This window comes from Pelophylax lessonae, assembly GCF_965119305.1.
Source record: "Pelophylax lessonae genome assembly, chromosome: 6".
Taxonomy (NCBI): domain Eukaryota; kingdom Metazoa; phylum Chordata; class Amphibia; order Anura; family Ranidae; genus Pelophylax; species Pelophylax lessonae.
This window is the reverse complement of record NC_138773.1, coordinates 224,716,125-224,743,127: the sequence shown is the minus strand read 5'-3', so window position 1 is coordinate 224,743,127 and position 27,003 is coordinate 224,716,125. Positions and strand designations below refer to the sequence as shown.

General features: G+C 44.3%; 1 protein-coding gene across 1 annotated transcript in view; it reads right to left on the bottom strand.

Moving 5' to 3' along the window:
- Positions 1-1,920: 1,920 nt before the first annotated feature.
- RAMP1 (receptor activity modifying protein 1) overlaps positions 1,921-27,003 on the bottom strand; it is a 165,721-nt gene continuing 140,638 nt past the window's right edge. The window contains exon 3 of the mRNA XM_082261906.1: positions 1,921-2,484. Within this exon, the coding sequence (XP_082118032.1) occupies positions 2,229-2,484 (256 nt within the window). The 3' untranslated portion in view covers positions 1,921-2,228. The remainder of the gene's footprint in view (positions 2,485-27,003) is intronic.

The window sequence follows — 27,003 nt, the reverse complement described above, 5'->3', positions numbered from 1 at the left end:
ATAACCAGGAGTTGTACGAACCCAACGGTACCTTGGCACAGTTTAGATTACTTGTGGCACAGCCATTTTCTTCTACACATTCAGCTCACAAAGAAGGCAAGTTGGACAATGTAATTAGTCTATTTTTGTCCTGAATACATAGAACAATATTTTTCTGAGACACTTTGAGGAACACTGATTATGAGAACGATCCAAGACACCTTGAAGAACACTGATTATGCAGTTGCGGACATTAGTTTCCCTTTTATGTAACGCTACCTGTATCTTGGTTTCTACACATAATTTGGATAGTCTGAAAAACATCACCTCAATAAAAAGATAATAACAATGGAAACAATTTAATTACACACATATAGTTCTTCTTAGGAAACAAAAATAGACATTAGTACAAATTTTAGCTATAGAAAATACTTCTCTGCTTCACTTAAAGCTATCTTTACACATAAAAGAAAAGGATACACCATTTCAACAATAGTGCTTCTTTAAATAAAATGATTTTTTCCCTGTTTAAGAAAAGCCACGTTGTATGAACAAAGCATGATGGCCACAACCTCAAGTGTGGCCTTTGGGAATTGAAGAGGAGGAAAAGACATTTCAGATAAATGCTATAAATTAGGTGGTTACCCTAAGACACAAGTTGCCTTATTCAATAAGGCAGTAACCCTTAGCACTGTGCAGTAAACCACAGAAACCATTTAGACATAAATTTGTAAGCGAGCAGGCTACAAACACCTGATAGTTAAATGGTTACTATGGGTAAATTGCCCTTTGTGCATTGTCATTGATATCTGCACCTTTCGGCTGTATAGATCTGAAATAAAGTGGTTCTAAAGCCTCAAGTTTTTTTTTACCTTAATGCATGGGTGCTCAACCTCTGGCCCTCCAGCTATTGTGGAACTATAAGTCCCATCATGCCTCTGCCTTTGGGAGTCATTCTTGTAACTGTCAGCCTTGCAGTGCCTCATTATCACTGCACTTGTAGTTCCACAACAGCTTGAGGGCCACAGGTTGAGCACCAATGCCTTAATGCATTCTATGCATTAAGGTAAAAAATCTTCTGTGTCACAGACTTGCCCCCTCACCCCCCCCCCCCCTTATACTTACCTGAACCCCATCATGATCCAGTGCTGTGCGTGAGAGCTGCATTCTCCTGGCTTTGTCCCTCTTCTCTGGGCAGATCGATAGCAGCGGGAGCCAATGACTGCTGCTCCTGTCAATCAAATCCACTGACGAGGAAGCAGGGGGCAGGGCCAAGTCCCACTGTCTGTGTCAATGGATACAGCAGTGGGGATCATTAGCGAGCCTGTCAAGAGCCCAATGGGAATCGGTTTCCAGGAGAACTGGTGGGGGGACCCGAGAAGAGGATTGGGGCCCCTCTGTGCAATTATATTGCACAGAGCAGGTAAGTATAGAGCAGGTAAGTATAGAGGAGTAGAAGGGGATTTGGGCCCCTCTGTGCAATTATATTGCACAGAGAAGGTAAGTAAAGACAAGTTGTTTAAAAAAAATTCCTTTACAACCACTTTAAGCTTGTTTGAGAATCCAGGGCAATGTGCAGAATGTAAAAGCAGCCAGTCAGATTTTAGCTTTCATCAGATTTGTCAGACTAATCAATGATGATTTCTGATTGGTTGATGTGTGTTTTCTGCACAGCAATATTTTCCTTACTGATTTAGGGCTAATTAATGCCATATATAACAATACAGGTTATTTCTAAGCATCAGAGATGGCAGCTCTGATCAACAGATATTAATTGGGCTTTACTATGTTCCTTTTTGGGAACTATGCTACAAAGAAATCACCATGTAATGCAATACTGTCCGCATTAAGATTTACTACTACATATTGTGTTTTTCAGCAGCCTTAGTGACTGTACTTCAGCCATTTAAGTCTTTATTCATATCAGAGTTACTGTTTTAATGAAAAACTCTGTTTTTTTGTTTTCTACTATCCCACTTGGTACCGCTAAATTGAACTGGTGGCAAGTTCTTATGCTCGCAGCTTTAATCTATATGTCCTTTGCTCTATATTAAGAGACACTCAGTCAAGTATATCTCAAAAGGCTGTAATGGAAGCCATCTTGGAAACTTCACAACAACTTGTTATAGGCTTCATTTTAGAGGCTTGTGCTTCAAACAGAATGCAGAATTAAGGTAACAGAGTTCCATTCTTCCCAAAGCTTGGATGTAACGACAATCTCTAAAAAGGGTTTGTCACTGTCATTGCTGTCAAACAATTCCTTCGCTGCGCTTGCTTCTCCACACTACAAGTGCTGTCATCAGGAGGGTTATAAGGATGGGGATAAATATGAAAGAGCACAGGACAGGAAATGGCGGGTCAGCTGGTAGCCTGCCAGTCAAGGCACAGTTCTTGAAATAGTTTCTATGAATATTTGTGAAGAAATTATCCACTACGTGGTTCGGCCAGAAACATTGCTGATGGTTGGCCAGGAGATAGGTACAGTTCGTCACATCAATATAGATCCTGGAGGAGAAAAGGATAAAAGCATCAGTTTTGTATTGATAACCCAATATATATTTTAAAAAAACTACGTACAAAATATTAGAGATTACATGTATAATCTTCATTAACTAAAAAACAAACTAAAAAACAAAATGTTTATAAAAATATATATATTTTTTTTTCAGGTAAATATAACATTGTATTTAAATGTTTCACATGTGCTATTTTCAGCCAGCAGGTGGAGCTCTATGCTTCTTTTCACATGTTTACAACTTTGATGGGAATAAATCTTGGTTAGTGAGCTAAGTGATTCACTGCTTCTCCCCACCATGTTTGTTCTGCTCATAGGAAACTGTATAGAGACTTAAAGCGGAGTTCCGGGCACAGAAATTATTTTTTGCTGAACATACCCCCGGGACAGTCAGGGCTATCACATTCCACAATGGCTAGCCTCTGATCTGTCCCGGTTCGCACTTACCTTTTAGAAGAAATACTTACTTAGAAAATTTCTTCCACAGCGTTTCCATCTCTGTTGTGGGCAGCTGAAGCCGGCGCGGTCCTCTTCTCTGTCTTCTTCCGCGTCCTCGTGTCCCAGAATGCACTGCACCGGCCCCTCTCGTCACTTCCGGTGCGGCGTCGCCCGGAAATGACGAGCGGGGCCGGTGCCGTCGCATTGATTCCTGGGAGCTATGACGTTTAGCTCCCAGGAATCATCGCGAGGCAGGAAGTGACGGGGTGAGCCGCGGCTCCGAGGGAGGAAGCAGTCAGAGGTGAGTATTTACGATCTTCAATAAAAAGGTGAGTAAACAAAAAAAAATAAAATAACTATCCAATTCCTTTTCAGGTGAGCTCTACCTAGCGGAGTGGCACAAAAAAAAATTGTTTTTGTGCACGGAACTCCGCTTTAAGCTGGCCATACACTAGCCGAAAAAAACATTCAAATTCATTTTCGAAAGACGAAAAATTGGCCATAAGAGCAGACGATCGTTCCATCATGCAATGACCGAATTTCGAACGATAAATCGTTCAATGGACATAAATGAATCCATCTTTCGTTCAGTTTGTCGCATATGCCTAGTGCAAACAGTTCGGGCAAGAAACACATTAACCTTTCAATTTATCGTTCATTCGGCAGAATTTTCCAAACTGTTCCTTAAATTTTTTGGCTCTGAAAAGTTAAAACCGGTATTCTTTTTGTGCCCATTAACTGGACGAAAAATGAACGAACGGACCAAATGACAGATTTTCGAAACGATTTTTCGGCTAGTGTATGGCCAGCATCAGAAAGAAACAGTCACAAAAAGTATAACCTTCTGCTGGGTCTTCTCTTTAAAGAATGCTTTGAAAAACTAGTGTCATAAGTGTACTTTAAATGAAATGCCTATTTAAAGTAAAGATTTTAGAAAAATGTAATAAATATTATAAAACATCATGTAAATGTAGAAAAAATATAAAAAACTTTAACCCAAACCATTATAATATCCCATTATAATATTTAGTTTATTTTACAACATTTTTTAATAATTTAATTTGTTAGTCCACATAAGTATAATATTTAGGCTACAAGTGCTGTGAAAAAGTATCTTCAACAGCATGCATCTTTAACACGGGAAAATATTTTTAATAAAATCTTTACATTTTAACTATGTACCCTATTTTAGGCCCAGTAATGTTATTACCTGTCCTGTGTGCAATGCAGGCAGCTGGTGGTAGGCACCAGAAGGTTTAAAAGAACTAAAATCCAGTTATGAAATGGCTGGGCCAAGAACATTGAAGTGAAACTAAATTCACTTTATAACAAACAGTTTAAACTTGTTTTGTGCAGTGGTTATGCACAGAACAGCCCATACTGGGGTCCCTCTTTGGTGGCTCCTGGCCCTGCCCGACCCCCTCTCTCTCCTCATGGGGTCACTGACTTTGATTGACAGCAGCAGGAGCCAATGGTGTCATGTCACTGTCGCAGCCAATGAGGAGGGAGAGTCCTGGGCAGCCGAGACACTCCTCCAATATGGCTGGATCGAGATAGGCTCGGGTAGGTTTATTGGGGGGCTCCTGCACACAGAAGGCTTTTTATCTTAATGAATGCATTAAGATAAAAAAACCTTCTGACTTTACAACCACTTTAAGGCTGGAGAGGAAACGGCTAGATGTTGCTGCACATCCTCCAGCCAGGGAACAAGACTGTTTCTGTCTGACTTGCAGCAGGTTCTAACATACACTGTGTGCAACTCACAGTGTGCAGTGCAGTCAGACTAAGCCATTTCAGAGCAGGAGAGGAGCCTATACAATTGTGCAAAGCTGAAAGTAAGGCCAGAGTTCAGCAATTTTTGTTTCATACTTTTAAGATTAAATTTGAACTTGGCATATGATACTCGTGAATGCAATAGATAATAGGAAGGTAATCTATTTTTTTTTTTTATCAAATAGTGACTGGTCAAAGGTGATGTATAGATCAGTTACTGTAAAAAACAAAAAAACTAAGAAAAAACATAGAAGGAAGAAATGTTGTCCACAGGTAACAAACAGTGGCACATCAAGCCACAGAAGGTCACCTGTAGAGGCATTACAGCCAGACCTTTTTAGGGCTGCAAACAAGTAAATGGCACCACCAGCACTATGTCCCTATGAAGTTATTCGGTATTTACTTTGTCAGCAGTTCCTCACTTGGCATTGGATTTCTGATTCTCCACAGGCAACATGCAATGACCCCCTCCCCACATTTATATTGGTTAAATACATTCTTTCCAATTTTCAAATGGTAATTTTAGCAAATAATGTACCCGTCAGTAAATTAAGAAAGTGCCCATATGTAGTAAACTCACCATAAATTCTAAATGATGAATGCAATTCATAGTAATTTGCCATCATTACTAATATGCATTTCTCTAATAGTAATACCTAGTGGTAGATCCATTATTAGTAATTCGGCACTAAATTTACTCAGACGAATCTATACTAATGAATATGTCTGGTGCTGATAATTGCTCTTTAATATTTCCATTTTACCTGCTGCTATAAGTGCAGTTGTTTAATATTTAGCTAAAGCAGCAGCTAACTAATAAAAATGATTATTGAATGGACTCTGAACAGCAGGTTATCTAACTATTCAGTTTGTGACATTTCATGTACTTTACCGTCCCTAATGTATGTATTTTAAAGTGACTGAATGTAATGTAAAAAAATATGATTGTGCTTGAAAGAAATACATCAGAAACATGGTCTAAATATAAAACACATTTCTTCTCAATTTTGGCACCTTTGCAAAGCAACAGGTCCATACAAATGGGCTTCTAATTCTTTGTTTTAGACTGGGAGGGTGATCCTCTATAGGCACTGTTTGGCACATATGGCACTGTTACAAATTCCTGAAGGTAGCTCCAGATAAGAATATTGTCCTGATCCAGTCTATTACATTCAGACTGGAGAACATTATACAATGTTCCCTTGGCTGGGTGGTACCACAGGGAATACCAAGAAAGTGGCTTATTGCAACCCCCTCCCATGATAATATGATAGGATTTCAGGAACATCTGAGAGAAGCGGATGAAGAAGTACCATGAATGACTGCACACCTCTGGTCCAAATAGTTAAAAACAACGTTATTGATCAAGCAGGAATGAGGACACTTCACGCACACCTCCCTCTGAAACAGTTTGCCCATTAGCACACATAGTCATAGAGCAGCAGGGAGGAGAAATGCATCAGCGGGAGGTGTTGGTGGAGTGCCCTCATTTCTGTTGGATCAATAAAGCTGTTTTGAGTTATTTGGATTAGTAGTGTGTGGCTTCATTTTTGTACTAGTGGAAATTGTTAGGGAATGATGGATCCTGGAGGCAGCTGGCACCTGCCACACGGCACCTGCAATGGATACAGCACCTGCAATGGATATAGCACAGGACCTGTGAGCAGTGCTGTGGGCTTGGGAACTTTTGGACCGTTGCAAATTGAGCTCTTCAGCTCAGGAATTAAAGTCATCTTGCAATAGTAAACAGTTGGTATAGTTATTCCTAGTCAATCCACTAGATCTGTAGAGAACTGAGAGAGGACTTGAGACATGTTATCAGGAACGGGCACGCAAAATGCTCACCAATGAAATATCCATTAAAATGAAGAATCACAGTTAGTGGCAATTGTGAACAATATTTAACATACAGTATGAGTAACCAGCTGATATAATTTATATATTAAAAATCGCATACAACTTTGTCTTGTTCTTCTGAATCAGCCTGAGAACACTGTTAAGCCCCGTACACACGATAAGAAATTCGGCCGGGAAATTTCATCCGACAACCGATCTGCCGATTTTCGGCCTGTTATTATGGTGCTTTCGACAGCTGACTCCGACTTTTCGGCTGACAAAATCCTGGTGTGCAGGCATTAAAATTTTTGTCCTCCGTCAAAACACGTCCGATTTTCGTCTCTGAGGAAGGAGCCGAGTACGCATGCTCGGAAAACGCGTTACGTCACTTCCGGTTAGCCTGCGCTCCATCGCGGCTTCCAGCCTAACCAGCTCCGTGGTTGAGCTTCCTGGATCGTCACTTCCTGGCTGCAGGACGGCCAGAACACCGGACACAACATCCAAGGAACCACCACCTACGAAACATGGACTAGAGCAATCCCCCATGTAAGTTACTGTATTATGTTTGTCATGCAATAAAATTTTGTCTTACTTCAGCTGCGCCTGTCCTTTTCTATTTGCCGCCAGCGGGATTTCCTGTTTTTTGCCTGCCAGTGCTGCCCTGAACTTTGGCTATAATTGGAAAGTCTGGAAGCACCCATTGGTCATCTGTCTGTGCATTTGGTGGACATCTCCTTGGTAACTAGCGCCCAACACCTATCTCCCTGATTTTCGTCTCATTAGTACAGATTTCGATGGGGAAAAATCTTATGAGCAAGACTAGGCATGCTCAGAGATGAAAGAACACATAGAAAGCAATCCAACACATGACATCACTTCTGAAGTAGAATTCTGTCGTACGGAAAATTTGTGTGCAGTCTAGAGCACATTCCAACCAACAGACACACACTCTGGACAAAAGACGGACGACCGGTCGGCCGAAATTTGTTGCGTGTGTACGAAGCTTTAGACTACTGAAACCACAAACTGAGCAGGTAGTGCCTAAAACAATTTTTCTCTTTTGTTCATCGACGGACACAGCGCTCCATAAATCATAACTACTGGGTTATAGTGCCTCCTCCAGAAGTACAACTAGACAGAACAAAAAACACCTGGCTACGTCCATGAGCCGTCCTCAGCTTTGTATATAACCCCCTCTCTGCTCTAGGTAATCAGTTTTAATCTGTCTTATTAAGAGTAAGGACCTAGGCTCCCGGGTAGGATCTCTGGCTCTAGCAATTTTTTCTCCTTCCTTACATCTTTTTTCTTTTTTCTCTTGGGAGATCTACAATCAACTGCCAGGCTGGGGCGACGGACTGGATAATGTAGATCCAGTGATCCCCCCAGCCCAGCCAGCGAGTGCGTGCAGACCGAAGCTACACGCTAGGTCATCTGCAACATAGCCTCATAGACAGAGGCTGGCCCGCGAGTTAAACGTCTCACAGGGTCGCATACAACTGGGCTTGGGTCTGAGTCACAGCGGTTCCTTGCCGACAGCTCCCCTACTTCTGTGACGAGGATTCTGTCTAGAGTGTTACCCGCACCATGGAAGGGTGAGTACAGTCCCCCCTCTCCACTTTTTGTGGTTTATTTTGGGTGGACACGGCTAACATCCAGGGACGGTCGAATCTGCCTGCAGGTTATCTCCTCCTATCCTTAAAAAATCTCTCAGTGAGCTGAGCTTCCCCCACTCCCTTTCCCCCCTGTCTGGACCTGGAGTCTGATGGGGGTCCCATGGCAGAGGGGGGTCTCACTCGCTATCCCCACTCTAAGGGTCCTGGGATAGTGTGTCCTGCCCTGGTAGTCTGGAGGGGTCCCAGTGTAGGAGACCCCTAGGTGCATGCCCCACTGTTTGCAGTGTGCATATAGTGCAGGAGGAGAGACTAGTGCAGAGTGTCCAGCGGAGTCTATCCTAACGTGTGTCCTACCTTCAGGAGGGGGTCCCCTTGCAGAGGGTGCAGCATTGCAGAGGAAACAGGTAAGATCCTGGCAGCATGCTGTAGCTGATGGTGGCCATTTTCCCTTAGTCTGGATAGCCTCTGGATGGCGGCCATGTTTGTGTAGCCTGATGATGTCATGAGGGCCATTTCCCCTTAGTCTGGCTGGTCTCCGTGTTTGCAGCTATGTTTGTGTAGCCTGATGATGTCACTGGGCCATTTTCCCTTAGTCTGGCTGGTCTCCAACTGGCGACCATGTTTGTGTAGCCCGATGATGCCACGGGGGCCATTTTCTCTTAGTCCGGGAGACGCTGGAGAGGACCAAAGCATCATGGGGATGCCAAAGCTCCTGCTCCTCTTCTTCCTCTTCAGTTTCCTCTTCCTGTGCCAGGGACAGATGAACAGGGATGGTGTCCATTGTGATGCTGGGTCCAAATTCTCAGCGCTCCTCCGATCGGTTGGGTGAGTCCTTGGGGGTTCCTATTATCGTGGCTGTGTCGTTTGGTACGCATAAGTCACCTTGCACTCCAAAGGTGTTTCCTTATGTGCCTTGTTTTGACAGGTTTTCCTGTAAAGAATGGGAACAACCACAATTAACCTTTGTGGTCCCCAAACGTTTTGCTGTACATTACCCTTTTGAGGAGTCACTTTAAAAAAAGTGGACTAGTTCGACAGTGGTGGACCCTCTTGTTACAGGTTGAACAAAGCTACTATGATCCCAGTAGAGGAATCCCTGTTCTTTAAAGACCCAGCTGACAGGAAAGTGGAGGATGTGGTACGCAGCATGTTTACTATGGCTGGTTCGACATTGCGGCCAGTCTTTGCCTCAGCTCTGGTGTCTCAGACCCTAACTGAATGGGCCAAGCTTTGGCGTCAGGGCCTGGGGGGGGGGGGGGGGGGGGTGAGCAGGTCCCCACTGCTTATGTTGATTTAGCTGAGCAGATGGTCCATGTTCTGTCCAAATTTTCTGTTTCAGCGGTGGTGATTAGACGCGTGTTGTGGCTTAAGCATTGGTCCACAGACCAAGCCTCAAAGTAAGCTCTCATTGATCTGCCCTTTCAAGGCAGTTTGGGGCTACCCTGGATGTCATCATTAAGGGTATCATGGGGGGGGGTACCTTTCTGCCATAGTCCAGGAAAGGGAAGGAGCCTCATCGTATCGCAGACGGGGACCCTCCTTCTCAGCACATAGGAAATGATTTTGTGCTTCTGTGACAGAGAATAAGGGAAATAGATATTTCAAACCTTCCCATGGAGGTTCCAAGCATCCTAGGTCTGGTAAGCTTAGAGCTAGCTTCTCCAGACCCGCAGACAAGACCCCTGCAGCATGAGGCGGGGGGACATCTTCGACCTTGTGGACCTCCTTCATGAGCGTCAAGGGGATCCATGAAATTATTATTTTGGGAGTACCCAGAAAGGGGGACAAAGCTTATCCCTTTCAGGTTTTTTAGGTCCTGAATCTCTTTGTGCAGATTTAATTTCTGCAAAGGTTCAGGTGATGTCCGAACTACCTAAAGTCCCCCCTATCCCTGTCCAGGGAATTGATTTACCTAGGTCTGATTCTAATTCTGACCAGGGTGGTCCTTCCTCTGGACAAACTTCAGGAACCACCAGCTGCTGTCACACAGATAGTTCTTTCTCCCATTTTGCATACAGGTTCTGATTTTGGGCTCCACAGGAGGATACCAAGGTTCGTGGCGAAATCATGGGTTCCTCTGGCAGATGCCGCAGGCATCCAAGGGTTACGGTAAGGCCAGTATCATCCTCATGTTTTATGCAGGAGGTGACCAGCGCTATGGAGTTTATAATAAATACAATAAAAGACCTAAGGTGTAAGCTGCCAACAACCAACCCTGAAAGGGTTAAAAGTGATAAAAAGTAAAAAAGGTTGAAAACGGCGCTAGCGCCGTTTTCAACCTTTTTTACTTTTTATCAGTATCATCCTCAGCTCAGTCTTCTTCCACAATTCCTGCGAGGAATCAAGGGCGAGGATCTTCCAATCAGTCTGGTGGCCATAAACGTCCCTTGGGCTTCCTCTCAGAGAAGACCAGTTGTCCCAAGGGCTGATCTACCATCCTGCTTTACAGTCGCTGGTTTTAATTGCTTAGCTATTGAAAGCCAGGTACTGAGGGACAGAGGTCTGTCTGGATCAGTGATCCCTACTATGGTGAAGGTGAGGAAGCCGTCTTCTAGCAAGATATACCATCGTACGTGGAAAGTGTACATTTCTTGGTGTGAGTCGATTGGCACTCATCCTGGATCCTTTTCTGTGACTGGGATCTTAATCTTTCTTCAACAGGGCATTGATCAGAAGTTGGCCTTGAGTACCATCAAGAGCCAGTTGTCTGGCCTGGCAATCTTCTTTCAGTGACCCCTAGCCATGCACTCTTAGGTTCGTACCTTCATTCAGGGAGTTCGACATGTGGCTCCACCTGTACAGTCTCTTTTGCCGCCATGGGATTTAAATTTAGTACTTTTGGTTCTCCAGAAACCTCCATTTAAGAATATTCGGGAGATTCACTTGCCTACGTTATCCCAGAAGATGACATTGTTGGTGGCTATTACCTTAGCCCGCAGGGTATGGGAATCGGCGGCATTATCCTGTCGCAGTCCCTATTTAGTGGTCCATAGGGATAAAGTGGTTCTTCCTCCCTGTCCATAATTTCTGCCCAAAGTTGTCTCTGACTTACATTTGAATGAGGACATTGTGTTGCCTTCCTTGTGTCCCAAGCTGGCTCATCCCAAGGAATTTGCTTTGCAAAGCTTGGATGTGGTTCATGCAATTCAGGTGTATCTGGCAGCTACTGAGTCCTTTCGGAGGTCAGACTCGCTTTTTGTGGTTACGGAGAGACCAAGAAAAGAGCTGGCTGCTTCTTCGGCTACCATCTCCAGATGGTTTAGACAGACCAAAACTCAGGCCATTTCCTTTTAAAGGTCAGGTTCCCCCTTTCCCTGTCACGGCGCATTCTATTCGGGCTCTGAGTGCTTCTTGGGTCTTCCATCATCAGGCATAAATATTGCAAGTTTGTACCTACACACAATTCTATAAGGTAGATACTTTGGCATCTGTGGATGCTTCTTTTGGCCGCAAAATTTTGCAGACTATTGTTTAAGAGGGGCTGTTCCCTCTTGAGGGGTGTTTTTCTTTAAACTTTTATTTTTCAGATGGAGCTCTTGTGACCTGGTAAGGTACCTGTGTCCTGGTTAAGGGCTCTTATGTTTAGCCTTGGGTTTTTTCCCCCCACCCCTCATTTTCCTTTTAGCACTGCTTTTGAACGTCCCAGTAATTATGATTTATGAAGCGCTGTGTCCTTTGATGAACGAAAGAAAAAATAGGATTTTTGTACTTACCGTAAAATCCAATTCTGAGATCATCTACGGACACAGCACCTACTTCTCTTTGGAGTTCTGATACTTCCAATACTGCTTGCTACTAAACTGATTACTTAGAGCAGAGAGGGGGCTTATATACCAAGTTAAGGATGGCCCATGGGCGTAGCCAGGTGGTTTTTGTTCTGCCTAGTCCTACTCCTGGAGGAGGCAATATAACCCAGTAGTTATGATATTTGGAGCGCTGTGTCCGTTGATGAACTCAGAGAAATGGATTTTACAGTAAGTACAAAAATCCCAATATCTTCTTCTTCAATAAAAACATAATGAACTTCCATGAATTGGCTGACATATGCTAGCTAGTAGGACAGAGAGTGCTCTACCCTTATCTAGGTCAGCCTTGAACCCCCAGCATGTTTCCACGCATGCAGAAATGCTTTTACCACAGTCACTTCTGATACCACTACTTTGTGCACCTGTGACATTTCATGTGATTCAAATCTATCCTTCAATACTCTTCATGTAAGTGCATTATGTTTTCATTGAAGTGGATAATAAATGGTTTCAAACGATATGTCAATGTTCTCTGTTTGTAGCTTTGTTTCATAATACAAAATCTTGTCCTTGGGTGTCTGGCAGAGAATAGTCTTCAGAAATGTGTTTGGTTGTTTCAATAAGACCTGAGTTTCCCCTGTGATATGAATATGCGTCCATGTAAAGAATAGAGGGAGTGGAATAATGCTGATCTCAAGTGAAGCAGATTGTACATTGGTATAAAAACATTCTGTTCTGAAATTGCACATTTCCCAATGGAGGCATTGCCGAGGAGTTGGGTAGCCTACTTTGCTACACTTGGAGCAGGGCCGGATTAAGAGCATCATGGGCTTGGTGCTGAGGATTTTGAAGGTCCTTAAGGGCTGTGCCTTGGCATGCACCCAGAGGAGGAAGGGTGCAGCCATGCATGCCTAATTCAACATGGGATGCTGTCTCTGAATCCCATAAACACATCCATGCATCGGCAACTGTCCCTCCTTATCCGGCCTTCGTGCTGTGTGGGGAGGTTCTGAGGGAGCTGCCTGGGGAAGCGAGCATAGAAGCCAGACTTCTGTGTTTACAAGTGACAGAAGAGCGGTAACAGTGAATATGGCCAACCCGGGGCCTATATTAAGGTAGGGGCCTGGAGCTGCAGCTCCAATAGCCCCTATGTTAATCTGGCCCTGACTTGGAGGCTACTAGGGCACAGTAGAAACCCTATGGTTCTAAATTGTACCTTTATGTGGGCAGTCATTCTCCTCAAAATGCCAGCAAAGCTAATCAAAGTCCCTTCCTTCAAGGAAAGAACTGACACACCCCTCTCGCATCCCCTAATGCAGTTCCTCATTCCTCATCAACCTATCGCCAGACCAAAGTACTGCCATGTGAGGCAGGGAGAGCATGCCTATGCAATGTCAAATTTGTATGAGAACTGAGAAAGGGAGTTATGCTGTCGCCGTAAGTTTATTACCTGGCATTTATTGTGCTTACTATCCCTAGCAGCCTTAGCTAACATTGTTGAACGATGGTTGAGACTGTCATCTATAATCATCTTACCTCTTATCACTGTGTTGCCATGGTAACAATCAAAACTGAATTCACACAACAGGCGATACTTCCAAAATATCCTATCAGCCTTATTTAATAAATATTTTTGTAGCAAATCATTGTAACCCATTGGAATTCACTCTGCTGAAGGCCGCTTCTTTCACAGCATTGTTTCTGATTCCTGGCCATCTTCAACAGTGCCTGCCAGGTTCTTGATTTGGCTGAATGGCTTCTGAATTCTGCATTGACCCATCTCCCCCTGGCTAACTTACAAGAACGATCCAACAAACCTATTTTTAAACTGCTGTCTGCCAGGTAAAGGTACTTATACATAGAGAATTTCAGTTATTCATTTACAAGCAAGATGACCTTCAAAAGTTTTTCTTTCACCCACCATGTGCTTTGAAAGCAAATGAGAAAGTCTGTTGTCACGGAGACTGTAATATGCTCAGACGCTGCTGTGTGACAGGACCGGAGAACCAAACTGGCTAAGCACAAAGATACATGTCTGACATCTGTCTAGGATGCCACACATGGACAGAGACTGCTACTTGAAAAAACATTTTCCATTTCTAGGATGACCACATAGCAAAATGAATGGTTGAGAGGTAACAAGGACACCAAGGTCATATAAAAAGCGTAGTGCTAGCAATGATATTGCTCACAACAAAAACAATTTACACATACAGATGATGTTATCAAACAATCTGATTTCAATCGGGGGGCATTTAAGTGATTCTAGATCCAATATTGCTTGGCTGAAGGAGTTCACAGTTTGATTACCTGCTGATAAGGTCCATAAACATATCTTTAAACTTTGTGAGATGTCAAAGAGAGCCAACTTTTACACCCACCGCCACATGCCCAGTCACCAGGAACATAAAAAATAAATACCCAAAATGATTGGTTGTACCCACAAGGGATTTTATTTAACCACTACCTTATTCTTTTCAAAATAAATGCAAAAATGTAGAGGCTGGATGAAAAGTTAAGGAGAAGTATGGGCAAAGGTCTTTTGACCACACTTCTTCTTTGGGTCACAGGAGTGCACTTGTCAGGGATTTCGTGCAGCAGGTGCTCATTCCTATGCGCAGGCGCAGAGTCACGAGTATAGAAGCCCAAGACGAGCAAGGACTAGAATGCGCACACAAATGGAATATACATGCGGACGCGTACACGTAGGCATATGCACACATCCACAGATTCTGGCGCCCAGCAGCCTGTTTAAACTGAGAGTCTGCATGGCTTCAGTGCTGGCTTGTCTTCAGCCCTGGTTCCTGTGTTCCTGATTCTAATCAATGTCTGCTAACCTTGTTCCTAAAATGGCTATGTCTGACACCTCTCTTGGTTCACCCCTGCCTGTTATATCTGCTGCTCCATTATGCTACAGTCCTCAGCTTTGATTAATGATTATGTCTCTTCTTCCTGATTTGGTACCCCACCACCAGCAAATTACCGACTTCTGCCTGTTTCTGACCTTGAACCCGATTCTGCACCTGTCTGCCTGGCTCCTGCTGAACAAGGCTTGTAAACCAGACTTCACATCACCACTTGAAGGACTTCTGTATCTCCAAGTTACTGCTCACTCCTACAGTTTCCTTGCACCTGTGTCCTACCACTGGCCTAGCAGTCACTGTCTCCCCTACCAGGGGTGCTTGGACAGGAATTGTGCAAGAAACCACCTTCATCATCTTGGGCACCACGGTCAGGTACCTGGCAGCACTCCAATAATGTCAGGATCCACTCAGACGCCTTACTGCTTACTGGCAGCTGGCACAGCCAGGGCCGGTGCTAGACTATTTTCCACCCCCCCCCCCCCAAAAAAAGGGAAGTAGTTAAAAACTTCTCTATGTCATACCCGGTGACCCTGATCCGATGGTTCCTCCATGTTATGCTTTCATACCCAGTGACCCCCCATATTCCTCCATGTCACACTCGGGGACCCTAATGTCCCTCCGTTTCACACCCAGGGACTTTGATGTTTTTCCATGTCACACCCTTGGACCCCAATATTCCTCCATGTCATGCTGTCATACCCACTGACCCTGATGTTCCTCCATGTCACACTCAGTGACCCCAATGTTCCTCTATGTCAGACCCTGATGTTTTTCCATGTCACAGTTGGGGACCCCGATGTTCCTCCATGTCACACCTGGGGACGCTGATGTTCCTCCGTGTCACACTTGGGGATCCCAATCCCCCATGGCACACCCAGGGACCCCAATTCCTCATGGCACACCTGGTGACCCTGAACTCCTGTTACACCCGGTGACCCCTATCCTCCATGTCACACCTGGTGACCCCGATTCCCTTTCATACCAGGGATGCTCCATGTAACACCCAGGGACCCCGATCCCCTGTTCTGGGGACACTAACTGGGCGGTATGAAGAGAGTGGCCCCCACTCTGCCCTCCTTCACAGTGATCCTGCTGATTCCTTCTCCCAGGACGCTCCTCTCCTGGACCACAGTGCTCACCACAGCTCCAACCGGCTCCTGGTGGAGGGAAAAGCAGCAGTCAGAGAGCTCCGCATGTCCTTCATCACCAACCTCCTCAGACCATTCCGGTGCCTCGTCGCTTCTGCCCCAGTAAAGGTTCCGCCCTCCAGTGCCGAGCTCTTGCTCAGGTTCAGCTCTCCTCAGCTCCCTGCTTAATACCAACCCCGGGAAATGAACGGCTGCCTACCAGCTCAGTGCAGAGAGTCACTTCCTGCATGGGGTTAAGGCCGTTCAGCTCCAGCTGAAGAGGATCATCATGCAGGCAGCACCCTGGTGGGCTCCATTCCTGCCTCTTGGGGCCCCTCCAACAGTGGTGGAAAGCCAGGGCCTGATAGTTCCGCCACTGCCCAAGACACCTGGCATCTTTCTCTGTCCCTTCTTCTTCCCCTACCGCCACCTCTCCCCTCAGCTCACAATAATCATTCATGTTGAAGAGAGAGTGCCCACTCCTGGCTGTGCCCCTAGGTTGCAATGCGCCCTAGGCGGCTGCCTAGTTTGCCTAGTGGAAGCACCGGCCCTGGGCACAACCTCTCAAAGTGCTGCTGGGAGCATGAGCCAGCTGCTCCCTCCCCCTTCAAAGTCCAGTGAGAGCTGAAGGTATAGAGCACAGAGCCAGTGAGTGACAGTCACTGCTCTGCGCTCAGAGCAGACCCAGTAACTGAGAGATCAGTGGTCATTGATCACTCAGTTCTTGGTGTAAAGCAGACGGCTGCAGCATCAGATCAATGCTGCAGCCATATAGGTGAGTATAGATGTTTATTATTTTCTTTTTTGCACACTTTTTTTTTTAAGTGTAGTAAAGAAGTATGTTTGTTAAATAGTACATGTTTTTATTGAAAGCTCAACAGTACAACAAAACCAGAGACAACAAAGGTGGGACGGAGGACAGAATGATTTGATTCCAAAAGAGAGAGAGAGTCCCTTGAAATAAAGACAGTTTTGGTATACCCTTCCAGTCAGCCAGTTTATCATGACATATGTGCGAGTGTCAAATAAGCTGGGTGCACTAATTTTTTTTTCTTTTATTTATTATCATAGCTACAACAAGGGAAAGTACATACAGAAGAAAAATATGTGGTATAGGACACACATAGCAAACATTACCACTACGCTAGTAATATACATAGTATATGAAAAGACAAAGTTCACCTTAAAAAATATAATAATAAATGCACATTTCTTGCAGGTAAAAAAAATGTGCATTTACCATAGTTTTTCTAGGAGCCTGGAAAGTACTGTACCCACTCCTGCAGACTGTGAGTGTAAGCTGTCTGCTCGTACCTTGTACAGGCAGGCAGTTACACAATGACAATAGGACTCAATCAGCTACCTAGAGCACCCTGACAGTTCATTGAGAATTACAAGCCATTAGCATGGGCTGTCAATATTTGTAATGCATTCATTCACAGAACTGTGAATGACTGACACGCTCTGTGGGCAGAGCCCTGCACCGCTCGCTCTGTTCAAATAGTGACAATGGATGCGGGGAGAAAATCCCAGGCCTGAAGTCCGGGGGAAATGGGGGAATTGGGGAGCAACTGCAAAAGCAGGAACACATTACATGTTCCATCCTAAAAACGGGTGGAACATGTAACATGTTACCAAAGGGGAACTTATCCTTTGGAGGTCAACAAGATCTGAAAACAAGGAGCAGAAAAATACAAAACACATGTTTGGGGATTCCTCAAAACTCCAGAAACAGTTGCAGCCTAAGTGTTCAAGACTTGCTCCTTGGCTGAAATCCTACATAAACTTTCCAGACATGAAGAATTTCTATAGGAGTCAAGATCCTGTTGCCATACCTGTCTAGTAGTTCAAGATTTAGCTTGTTTTTAACAATCAATTTTGGAATAAATGGACTTTACCCAAAAAAACTATATAAACTGTTAGAAATGTTTGCGTTTGAGAAAAATTTTCCATCCTGCTCCTTTAAATTTTCTAGTTACTGTGGTAGAAAACTAATGTTTTTACATTCTTTCAATGAAAAATGTCAAACAAAATTCTACAAGTGTATACCCAGCTTAAGCACAAGAAGGGAAGAAAAAAAACAGAAAAGAAAAGCATTATAAAATATAATAATACAGTGGGTACGGAAAGTATTCAGACCCCCTTAAATTTTTCACTCTTTGTTATATTGCAGCCATTTGCTAAAATCATTTAAGTTCATTCTTCTTCCTCATGAATGTACACATAGCACCCCATACTGACAGAAAAACACAGAATCGTTGACATTGTTGCAGATTTATTAAAAAAGAAAAACTGAAATATCACATGGTCCTAAGTATTCAGACCCTTTGCTCAGTATTTAGTAGAAGCCCCCTTTTGATCTAATACAGCCAGGAGTCTTTTTGGGAAAGATGCAACAAGTCTTTCACACCTGGATTTGGGGATCCTCTGCCATTCCTCCTTGCAGATCCTCTCCAGTTCTGTCAGGTTGGATGGTAAACGTTGGTGGACAACCATTTTTAGGTCTCTCCAGAGATGCTCAATTGGGTTTAAGTCAGGGCTCTGGCTGGGCCATTCAAGAACAGTCACGGAGTTGTTGTGAAGCCACTCCTTCGTTATTTTAGCTGTGTGCTTAGGGTCATTGTCTTGTTGGAAGGTAAACCTTCGGCCCAGTCTGAGGTCCAGAGCACTCTGGAGAAGGTTTTTGTCCAGGATATCCCTGTACTTGGCCGCATTCATCTTTCCCTCGATTGCAACCAGTCGTCCTGTCCCTGCAGCTGAAAAACACCCCCACAGCATGATGCTGCCACCACCATGCTTCACTGTTGGGACTGTATTGGACAGGTGATGAGCAGTGCCTGGTTTTCTCCACACATACCGCTTAGAATTAAGGCCAAAAAGTTCTATTTTGGTCTCATCAGACCAGAGAATCTTATTTCTCACCATCTTGGAGTCCTTCAGGTGTTTTTTTTAGCAAACTCCATGCGGGCTTTCATGTGTCTTACACTGAGGAGAGGCTTCCGTCGGGCCACTCTGCCATAAAGCCCCGACTGGTGGAGGGCTGCAGTGATGGTTGACTTTCTACAACTTTCTCCCATCTCCTGACTGCATCTCTGGAGCTCAGCCACAGTGATCTTTGGGTTCTTCTTTACCTCTCTCACCAAGGCTCTTCTCCCCCGATAGCTCAGTTTGGCCGGACGGCCAGCTCTAGGAAGGGTTCTGGTCGTCCCAAACGTCTTCCATTTGAGGATTATGGAGGCCACTGTGCTCTTAGGAACCTTAAGTGCAGCAGAAATCTTTTTGTAACCTTGGCCAGATCTGTGCCTTGCCACAATTCTGTCTCTGAGCTCTTCAGGCAGTTCCTTTGACCTCATGATTCTCATTTGCTCTGACATGCATTGTGATCTGGAAGGTCTTATATAGACAGGTGTGTGGCTTTCCTAATCAAGTCCAATCAGTATAATCAAACACAGCTGGACTCAAATGAAGGTGTAGAACCATCTCAAGGATGATCAGAAGAAATGGAAAGCACCTGAGTTAAATATATGAGTGTCACAGCAAAGGGTCTAAATACTTAGGACCATGTGATATTTCAGTTTTTCTTTTTTAATAAATCTGCAACAATGTCAACAATTCTGTGTTTTTCTGTCAGTATGGGGTGCTATGTGTACATTCATGAGGAAGAAGAATGAACTTAAATGATTTTAGCAAATGGCTGCAATATAACAAAGAGTGAAAAATTTAAGGGGGTCTGAATACTTTCCGTACCCGCTGTATATTAATGTTGCAAAAGTTTTGGGCAGGTGAGAAAAAATGTTGCAAATTAAGAATGCTTTCAAAAATAGAAGTGTTAGAGCCAGTTCACACTGGGGCGACCCGTCAGGCGACCTGGTCGCCTGACAGGTCGCCGTAGGTCGCCTGCCATAGAGAAGCTGTGGACCCGTTCTAATAGGAGCAACACAAGTCGCTCCGACTTAGAAAAGGGGTCAGGAGCTTCTTTGGGGCGACCCGGAGCGACCTGCATTGACTTCAATGTTATGAAGTCCGTGCCGGCTGCTCCGAGGTCGCGGTGCGAGCTGCGCACTGCGACTTGTGTGGTCGCCCCGGCAAGACGGAACGCTCTAATGTGAACTGGCTCTTAATAGTTTTTGTTTTATCAAATAACAAAATGGAAAGTAAATGCACAGAAGAGACATCCAAATCAAATAAATATTTGGTGTGACCACCCTTTTCCAACAAAACAGCATTGATTCTTCTAGATACACTTGCACACAGTTTTTGAAAGAACTCGGCAGGTACGTTGTTCCAAACATCTTGCAGAACCACAGATCTTCTGATGATTGCAGAACCACAGATCTTCTGTGGATGTAGGCTGCCTCAAAGCCTTTTGCCTCTTTGTGTAATCCCAGACAGATTCCATGATGTGGAGATCAGGGCTCTGTAAGGACCAAAGTATCACTTCCAGGACCCCTTGTTTTTCTTTACACTAAGGATAATTGTTAATAACATTGGCTGTACCTTTGGGGTTGTTGTTCTGCTGCAGAATAAATTTGGGGCAAATCACACACCTTCCTAATGGTATGGCACGATACAGAAATATCCGCCTGTATTTCTCACCATTGAGTACACCATTGATCCTGACCAAATCTCCAACTCCATTTGCAGAAATGCAGCCCCAAACTTGTAAGGAACCTCCACCATTCTTCACTGCTTAGCCTTGTTTCCTTGTTCTTTGCATGAAAACATAGGAAGTGGGGTGTAGAAAAATGGCAGCATATTTTATATGTTTGGTGCATCAAAGAATTGGGGGACACAGTAGGACACCCAAGATTTGCAGGTTTTTAAGAATTTATTATGGAATTAATTAAAAAATGTTTTTAATCTGTTATTTAACCTGGTGCCGTAATAGTATTTTTAACTTCATGAAAGTTTGAAAATAGGTGTTTTCCAAGACCTCATTATGTGTAATTAGGGTTTGTTGATGTTTAAGTATGTTTTAAATAGGTTTGTGTAGTAAGGATTGTCATGAATTTACATTCACAGCCGACTCCCTACTGCACATGTGCAAAGAGCGCTATGCTTAATGTCCCAGCGGTGGGGGAAGGAGGAGGGGGGCCGAACTTAACGGCAAGATTACCTGGAAGTGGAAGCGGGTACCTGTCAAAACCAGGTACCCACTTCACCCCGAAAGGTGCCAAATGTGGCACCGGAGGGGGGGGGAGGTAGATAAGTTGAGCTTCCCCTTTTGGGTGGAACTCCACTTTAAGGTGTCCACTTGGATCCAAAGGATGGTCAGATCATGCAAATCACAAGAGTATTGAGAAAGGATGTTCTAAGGTAGCCTGTAGATGAGTTTGAGCCATTCCCCCATTCACACAGTTGATGTGGATGGGGGGAATACTCCCTAATGAGCTTTTGTATTCTTCTGACAGTGGGGAGACTTACCGCCATCAGAATACACTACAGCACTGATCGAGCAGGGAAAATCCAACAGGGCAGTTGTACAGATGTTCACTTCAAGATTCACTTCTGTACAACTGCCCTGCCCATACATGGATCGAAATTGGGCCAGTCTATGCTGAACCAGCCACATTTCAATCCAAGTATGGCCAGCTTCAATCACAGCCCAAGACAAGCAAGCAAATTAGAAAGTCAGAACTCTTCCTCCTTCTCTGCATACTTTCTCCAGGTCAGTATCCAAAAAAGTAAAAAAGCCATTGAATCAGCATGACAGCCAGGCAATTAGCATCTTCAGCAAGGGAGTTGGCAATGCCACTTTGTTTCCATTGCAGGTTTCCATTAATGTGACCGTAAATATAGTTTCCTATTTAGATAACTTTATTAATGACTGTGGATTAGCCTCTGGTTTCAGAAAGCATGAGAAAATAAATATCTCAGACAACACATGCATTTTTACTTTTGAAGGTTTAAAATCACTTGTTATTCATGGTTTAAAAAAGAAAGCACAAGTGATAAGCTTTACTTTGTCTGCTTTACCGATTATGATTTTTAATTGCTTAGCAAGCAAAGTAAGAGCATACAATGGCTTATCACCAGGCAGGTCAGACAGTAGCAGGAACAATTATTAAGTCAAAGATCTACATGCAGATTATGGGTTTGATGGCGAACTACCAATTCCACCATGCGGAGGGACTATGGAATCTGATGAAATGGTAAATAGGGGAGGTTTGTTAGAACTGCAGGTTCATTTTCCCAAAGTTAAATATTACATCTGATAAAACATGTCATTGCTTTGCGGTGAAACCTATGAAACAAGACGGTCTCAGAGAACAGAGTACGATGCTAACAATCACAACATGTTTACAAAATGTAATCACAATAACTCTTTCCATTTTAAATGCAGGATTTCAGTAAATATTTATTGCAAATCTCAGCGTATTCTTTCATAGAATGCCAGAATTTAGTCAAACATGCAGAAACGAGCCTTCTATGGTGCTTTTGATTTTAAAAAGTAAAAAAATAAAATAAAATCAACATTTTGAATCCAAAATGGAAAAAAAAAAAAAAGTCTTGCTCCTAATTTTACTTTAAAGACAGTTTGTAATTATGGGTTTGATCTGTGAAAAGAAAATAAAGAAAACAATCCAAGATTTCAAAAGTGACCAATCAGCACCATTCTCTTAAAGGGATTGTAAAGGCAGAAGTTTTTTTGATCTAAATGCATTCTATTGGTTAAGATAAAAAAAAACTGTGTGCAGCAGCCCCCCCTCAGCCCCGCTAAGGCCCCTTTCACACGATTGGACCGATTTTCAGTCCGTTTTTAAGGCGTACCTGATCGGGCCACCCATTCTTCTCTATGGAGAGGCGGATGTCAGCAGAGATGTGTCCGCTGACACCCGTCTGTCATTCGATCCAACAAGACCCGATTTTAACAGACGGATGGCGATACTTTAACCGTCCGTCCAGCGGGTCGGATCGGATGGGATCGGATAAAAACGGACATGCTGTCTGTTTTCATTCGATCTCTCCATAGAGGAGAGCGGGACTCTGACAGGTCCATTTCTGCACAGTGAGCAGAGACGGACCTGTCATCCACCTGCTCAGAGGGGATCAATGGATCGATCCCCACTGAGCTAGCGGAGTCTGCCGAGCGGATCCACTCCGTGTGAAAGGGGCCTAATATTTACCTGAGCCTGTCTTTATCCAGAGATGTTTCAGGAGTGTCTAAGCTGTCTGACTCCCCTCCTCATCAGCTGAGACAGCAGCATGGTGCGATTGGCTCCTGCTGCTGTCAATTAAAATGATTCTGCCAATCAGGAGAGAGTGGGGGCCTGGGTCGTGGCCCCATATCTGAATGGACACAGGGAGCTGTGATGTGGCTCAAATGCCCCCATAGCAACCTGCTTGCAGTGGGGGCACTCAACAGGAGGGGCCAGGAGAGCTGAAGAGGGACCAGAGAAGAGGAGGATCCAGGCAGGGTTTCCCACATCGCACCAGCGTGAACTAGGACTCAAACCCCCTCCCCCCAGAACAATTCATATCCCCTGCTACCGACTAAATTCCCCCCTCTCGACACCAAACCCCTCACCCCAATGACATGATATGACAGTGCACAGGGCAGCTGCCCCTCCTGCCCACTCCGTCCCAGCCCTGAGTAAATGGCAAATAAGTGGCAGATGATCAGCTACCTGCTTGAACACTGCTTCATATACAGTACATGCCCTGTTTAACATGAGATATAGAATGGGCCTTGAGTGATTTTTCAGTGTCTATTGCTAACACCTGGGTAATGGAAAAACAGAGAAGAATCAGGGAGTTCAAGGTATCATTACACCATAAAGCATTTTTCATCTTATTCTGAGTAAATAAAAAGACATCTGGGAGAGGTTGGTCCTAATGAATTAATGTCTAAGTAAATACAGAACCCATTAAGAAGATGTTGAGGTATGTTTAGACAGAGCCATTAATCCTTCCTACATAAACCACTATGGACTCTAGACATGCACATACACTCTGTCTCTCGGCTATTTTTATATCTTGACTAATAGTATCTAGAGATCAGGAGTGGAAATCAGCCGGCTGCTCTGCTGAAAGACACTCGCTGTCATTGTCAGCCTGGGGTAATCAGTGAGAAAAACAGCTGGAGGTGATTGGAGATGTCCCAAGCCATGTCATCATAGGGTAAAAGTAGACTTTTTCACAATATGTGTAGATGGCCTGGGTTAATGTGAGATGATAAAAGCCAGCATGTCCTCAGCTTCACTGACAGCATTTCCTAAAGCTCACCGAACGGGTAGTAATGATGCTGACGCTCTCCAAGAAAGAGGTCACTGAATTTTATTGTGGCAGTTTGGTATTGGAGCACCCGAGGGAGACATGGTTTATCAGCTATGGTCTGACGAGTCTGAGTCACTCATCCCAGGGGGCTTCAATAACTTCCTCTGACCCCCTAATCTTCCTAAGGGAAAGGTTAGAGTCACTACATAAACCAGACAGGACATCAGTGCATTGAACCCAACAAAGGGCACAGAACTCTTGTGCATACTGACAAGAGTGTCATGTATATGGCAGACAGTAATTATACAGACAGCTGGTACTGATTGCTGCTCATTATTTAAAGTGGTAATAAATCCAAAATCATAAATGTAATATATTGCAGCATACTAATCTTTAAATATGGTGGCTGCACTGGTTTTCTTTTTTTTTTTTACCTTTGTAGCCTGTTGTGTTGTGTAGTGTTGTTCAGACTGTTCTGTTGTTAAAGTTTCTATAAAGTACTGACTTGTTGAATTATGGGAGATGTAGTTCTGGGAGGAGCAAGGACCATGGATTGCCTGTGTGATTGGACTCGTTTCCCAGGGAGCAGTGGGAATCGCGGAGCTCGCTGGGAGTGTCTTTATAAAGGGGGCGGGACCAAGTCTCGTTCTCTTGCCTCGAGGACAGCGGGCTGTGAGGAGGGATAGAGCTGCTGCAGAGCGCAGAAGGATAGGCCCGAGCCTAGCGGACAGACGCCCGAGTCAGAGTGAGTGGTGTGCGGGAGGATCTCGGTGATCGGCCGAGACGAGAGACGCTCTGTGGGCCCCAGAGTGTCGCTGAGGAGAGCGGGACACTGTTGAAGTGGACTGCGGAACACAGAGTTTGTCACATTGGGTGAGAGAAATCCAATTTAAAGTATCTGCTATACTTCTAGATAGAATCAGGGCAGGCCTGCGGAGCAGTTATAGCGGAAGGCCATATTAGCCCTAACGGTTGCCACAGGACACTGTAGCTCGGATAGTGCATGGCGGATTAGAAAGCCTTGCCCCTCCTTTTCAGTGTTAGATTGACTACCAACTGGGGAATACAGAAATCCATCTTCTCCCTTTCCTGTTTGGATTACAATTACTGGTTATTTTCGTGTGGATTTATTTAACCACTTGCCGACTGCCGCACGACTATGTACTGCGGCAGTCAGCCTCTCCTGGGCAAAGTGACGTATGGGTACGTCACTCGCCCACGAGCCTGCAGGGCTCCCGCCCCCGCTCGTTCCCTGCCTTCCCCACGTGTGTGACCGGCGGCTCCGATGTACGCCGGCCACTTGAGATCTCACTCAGGAGAGGGAGAAAGACAGACGGCTGATGTAAATACAGCCGTCTGTCATTCTCCCTTAGATCATCACTGAGGCTATACGATCCTGCTATGTAGGATCGTATGTCTCTGTGATGATCTAACAAGCCACGCCCCCTGACAGGTAGAATCACGCCCCTAGGGACACACTTAACCCCTTGATCACCAATGAAGTTAACCCCTTCCCTGCCAGCGTCATTTTTACAGTAACAGTGCATATTTATAGCACTGATTACTGTAGTAATGTCACTGGTCCCCCCAAAAGTGTCAAAAATGTCAGTAAGGGTCCGCCGCAATATCGCAGTCCCGCAAACAAAATTGCAGATTGCCGCCATTACTAGTTAAAAAAAAAAACAAAAACAACCGCTTGTAATCTGCCAAAAAAGAAGCTTATGTACTTTTTTGAGCTTCAGGCGACAAAACGCTCATATGTGAACAGGTCTTTGAAATAAATGTGATTTTGCTTGTTGGGCGTTTTGAGACTTCAGAGATGAGCGTTTCATGAGCTGAAAAATGCTCAGGTGTGAACAGGGCCTTAAGCCTGGTACACAATATGATTTTTTTTTCGTATAGCCAGAAACCCTGTACTAACTATCAGAAGTTAGTACAGCAATCTCCCCAGCTGAGCTGCCCCCTCACCCCGCTAGAACACTTCAATCAGCGCTCTCTGCCATTGGCTGAAAGCACTGATTAGGAGCCGGTCGTCTGCTGGTTTTCCAGCATGCACGTCCAACAGAAGTCGGCCAAACGGCTGACTTACACACGCCGAATTTTGGCTGTTTTCTTTTGGCGCATGGTATTTGGCCCATGTGTACGGGGCTTTAGATGGACAAGTAGCAAAAGATGGACTTCTAGCTAACACCATTTAAGCATTAAGGGCTTGTTTACTTGTGTCCCTCTGTGACCAGTGATCCATTGTGGGTCACTTGTGTGCACAGCAATCATTCAGGAGGCGATACTGCTGTCTCCTGAATGCCTTTTTTTTTTAACAGCCTGTTTGAATAGGAACACCGAAGACCAATCACAAGCCTAGAATTTGGCACGCAGTTACAGAGTGGCTCCATTCACTTGAAAATTACGTTTTCAACGGCCTTACTGGAAGCGATGGGGGGGGGGGGGGGTACTAAAAAAAACCGAAGATTGCTTTGATAATTCTAGTGAGCTACGAGGCCCATTAAAGAGGAACTCCAGTCTATTGCAAAACCTTAGTATTTTTTTTAAATGGAAATCACTTATTATGACCGGTTATGAATGCTACCAAATTACTTTGTTTCTCAACTGATGCCAATTTGCAGTCCTGAAACTGATACTCTAAAATATGTTGTCTTTGATGACTGCCCTCCACTACAGAAAGCTTCTATAGAAGGGCTCCTATTGCATCATGAATGCTAAACATTCTTTGTTCCTGCTCAGTTATGACTATAAGGAGCGGACATACACAGATCACAGCTGCTTGAATTCTTCCGCATGTCTGGGCCCCACAAACAGTAATTTATTCTTCAGAGAAAAAGTTGAAGTTGCCTTTTAAAGTAGAACTTCAGGCAAACATCTAATTAGAGAATTGAA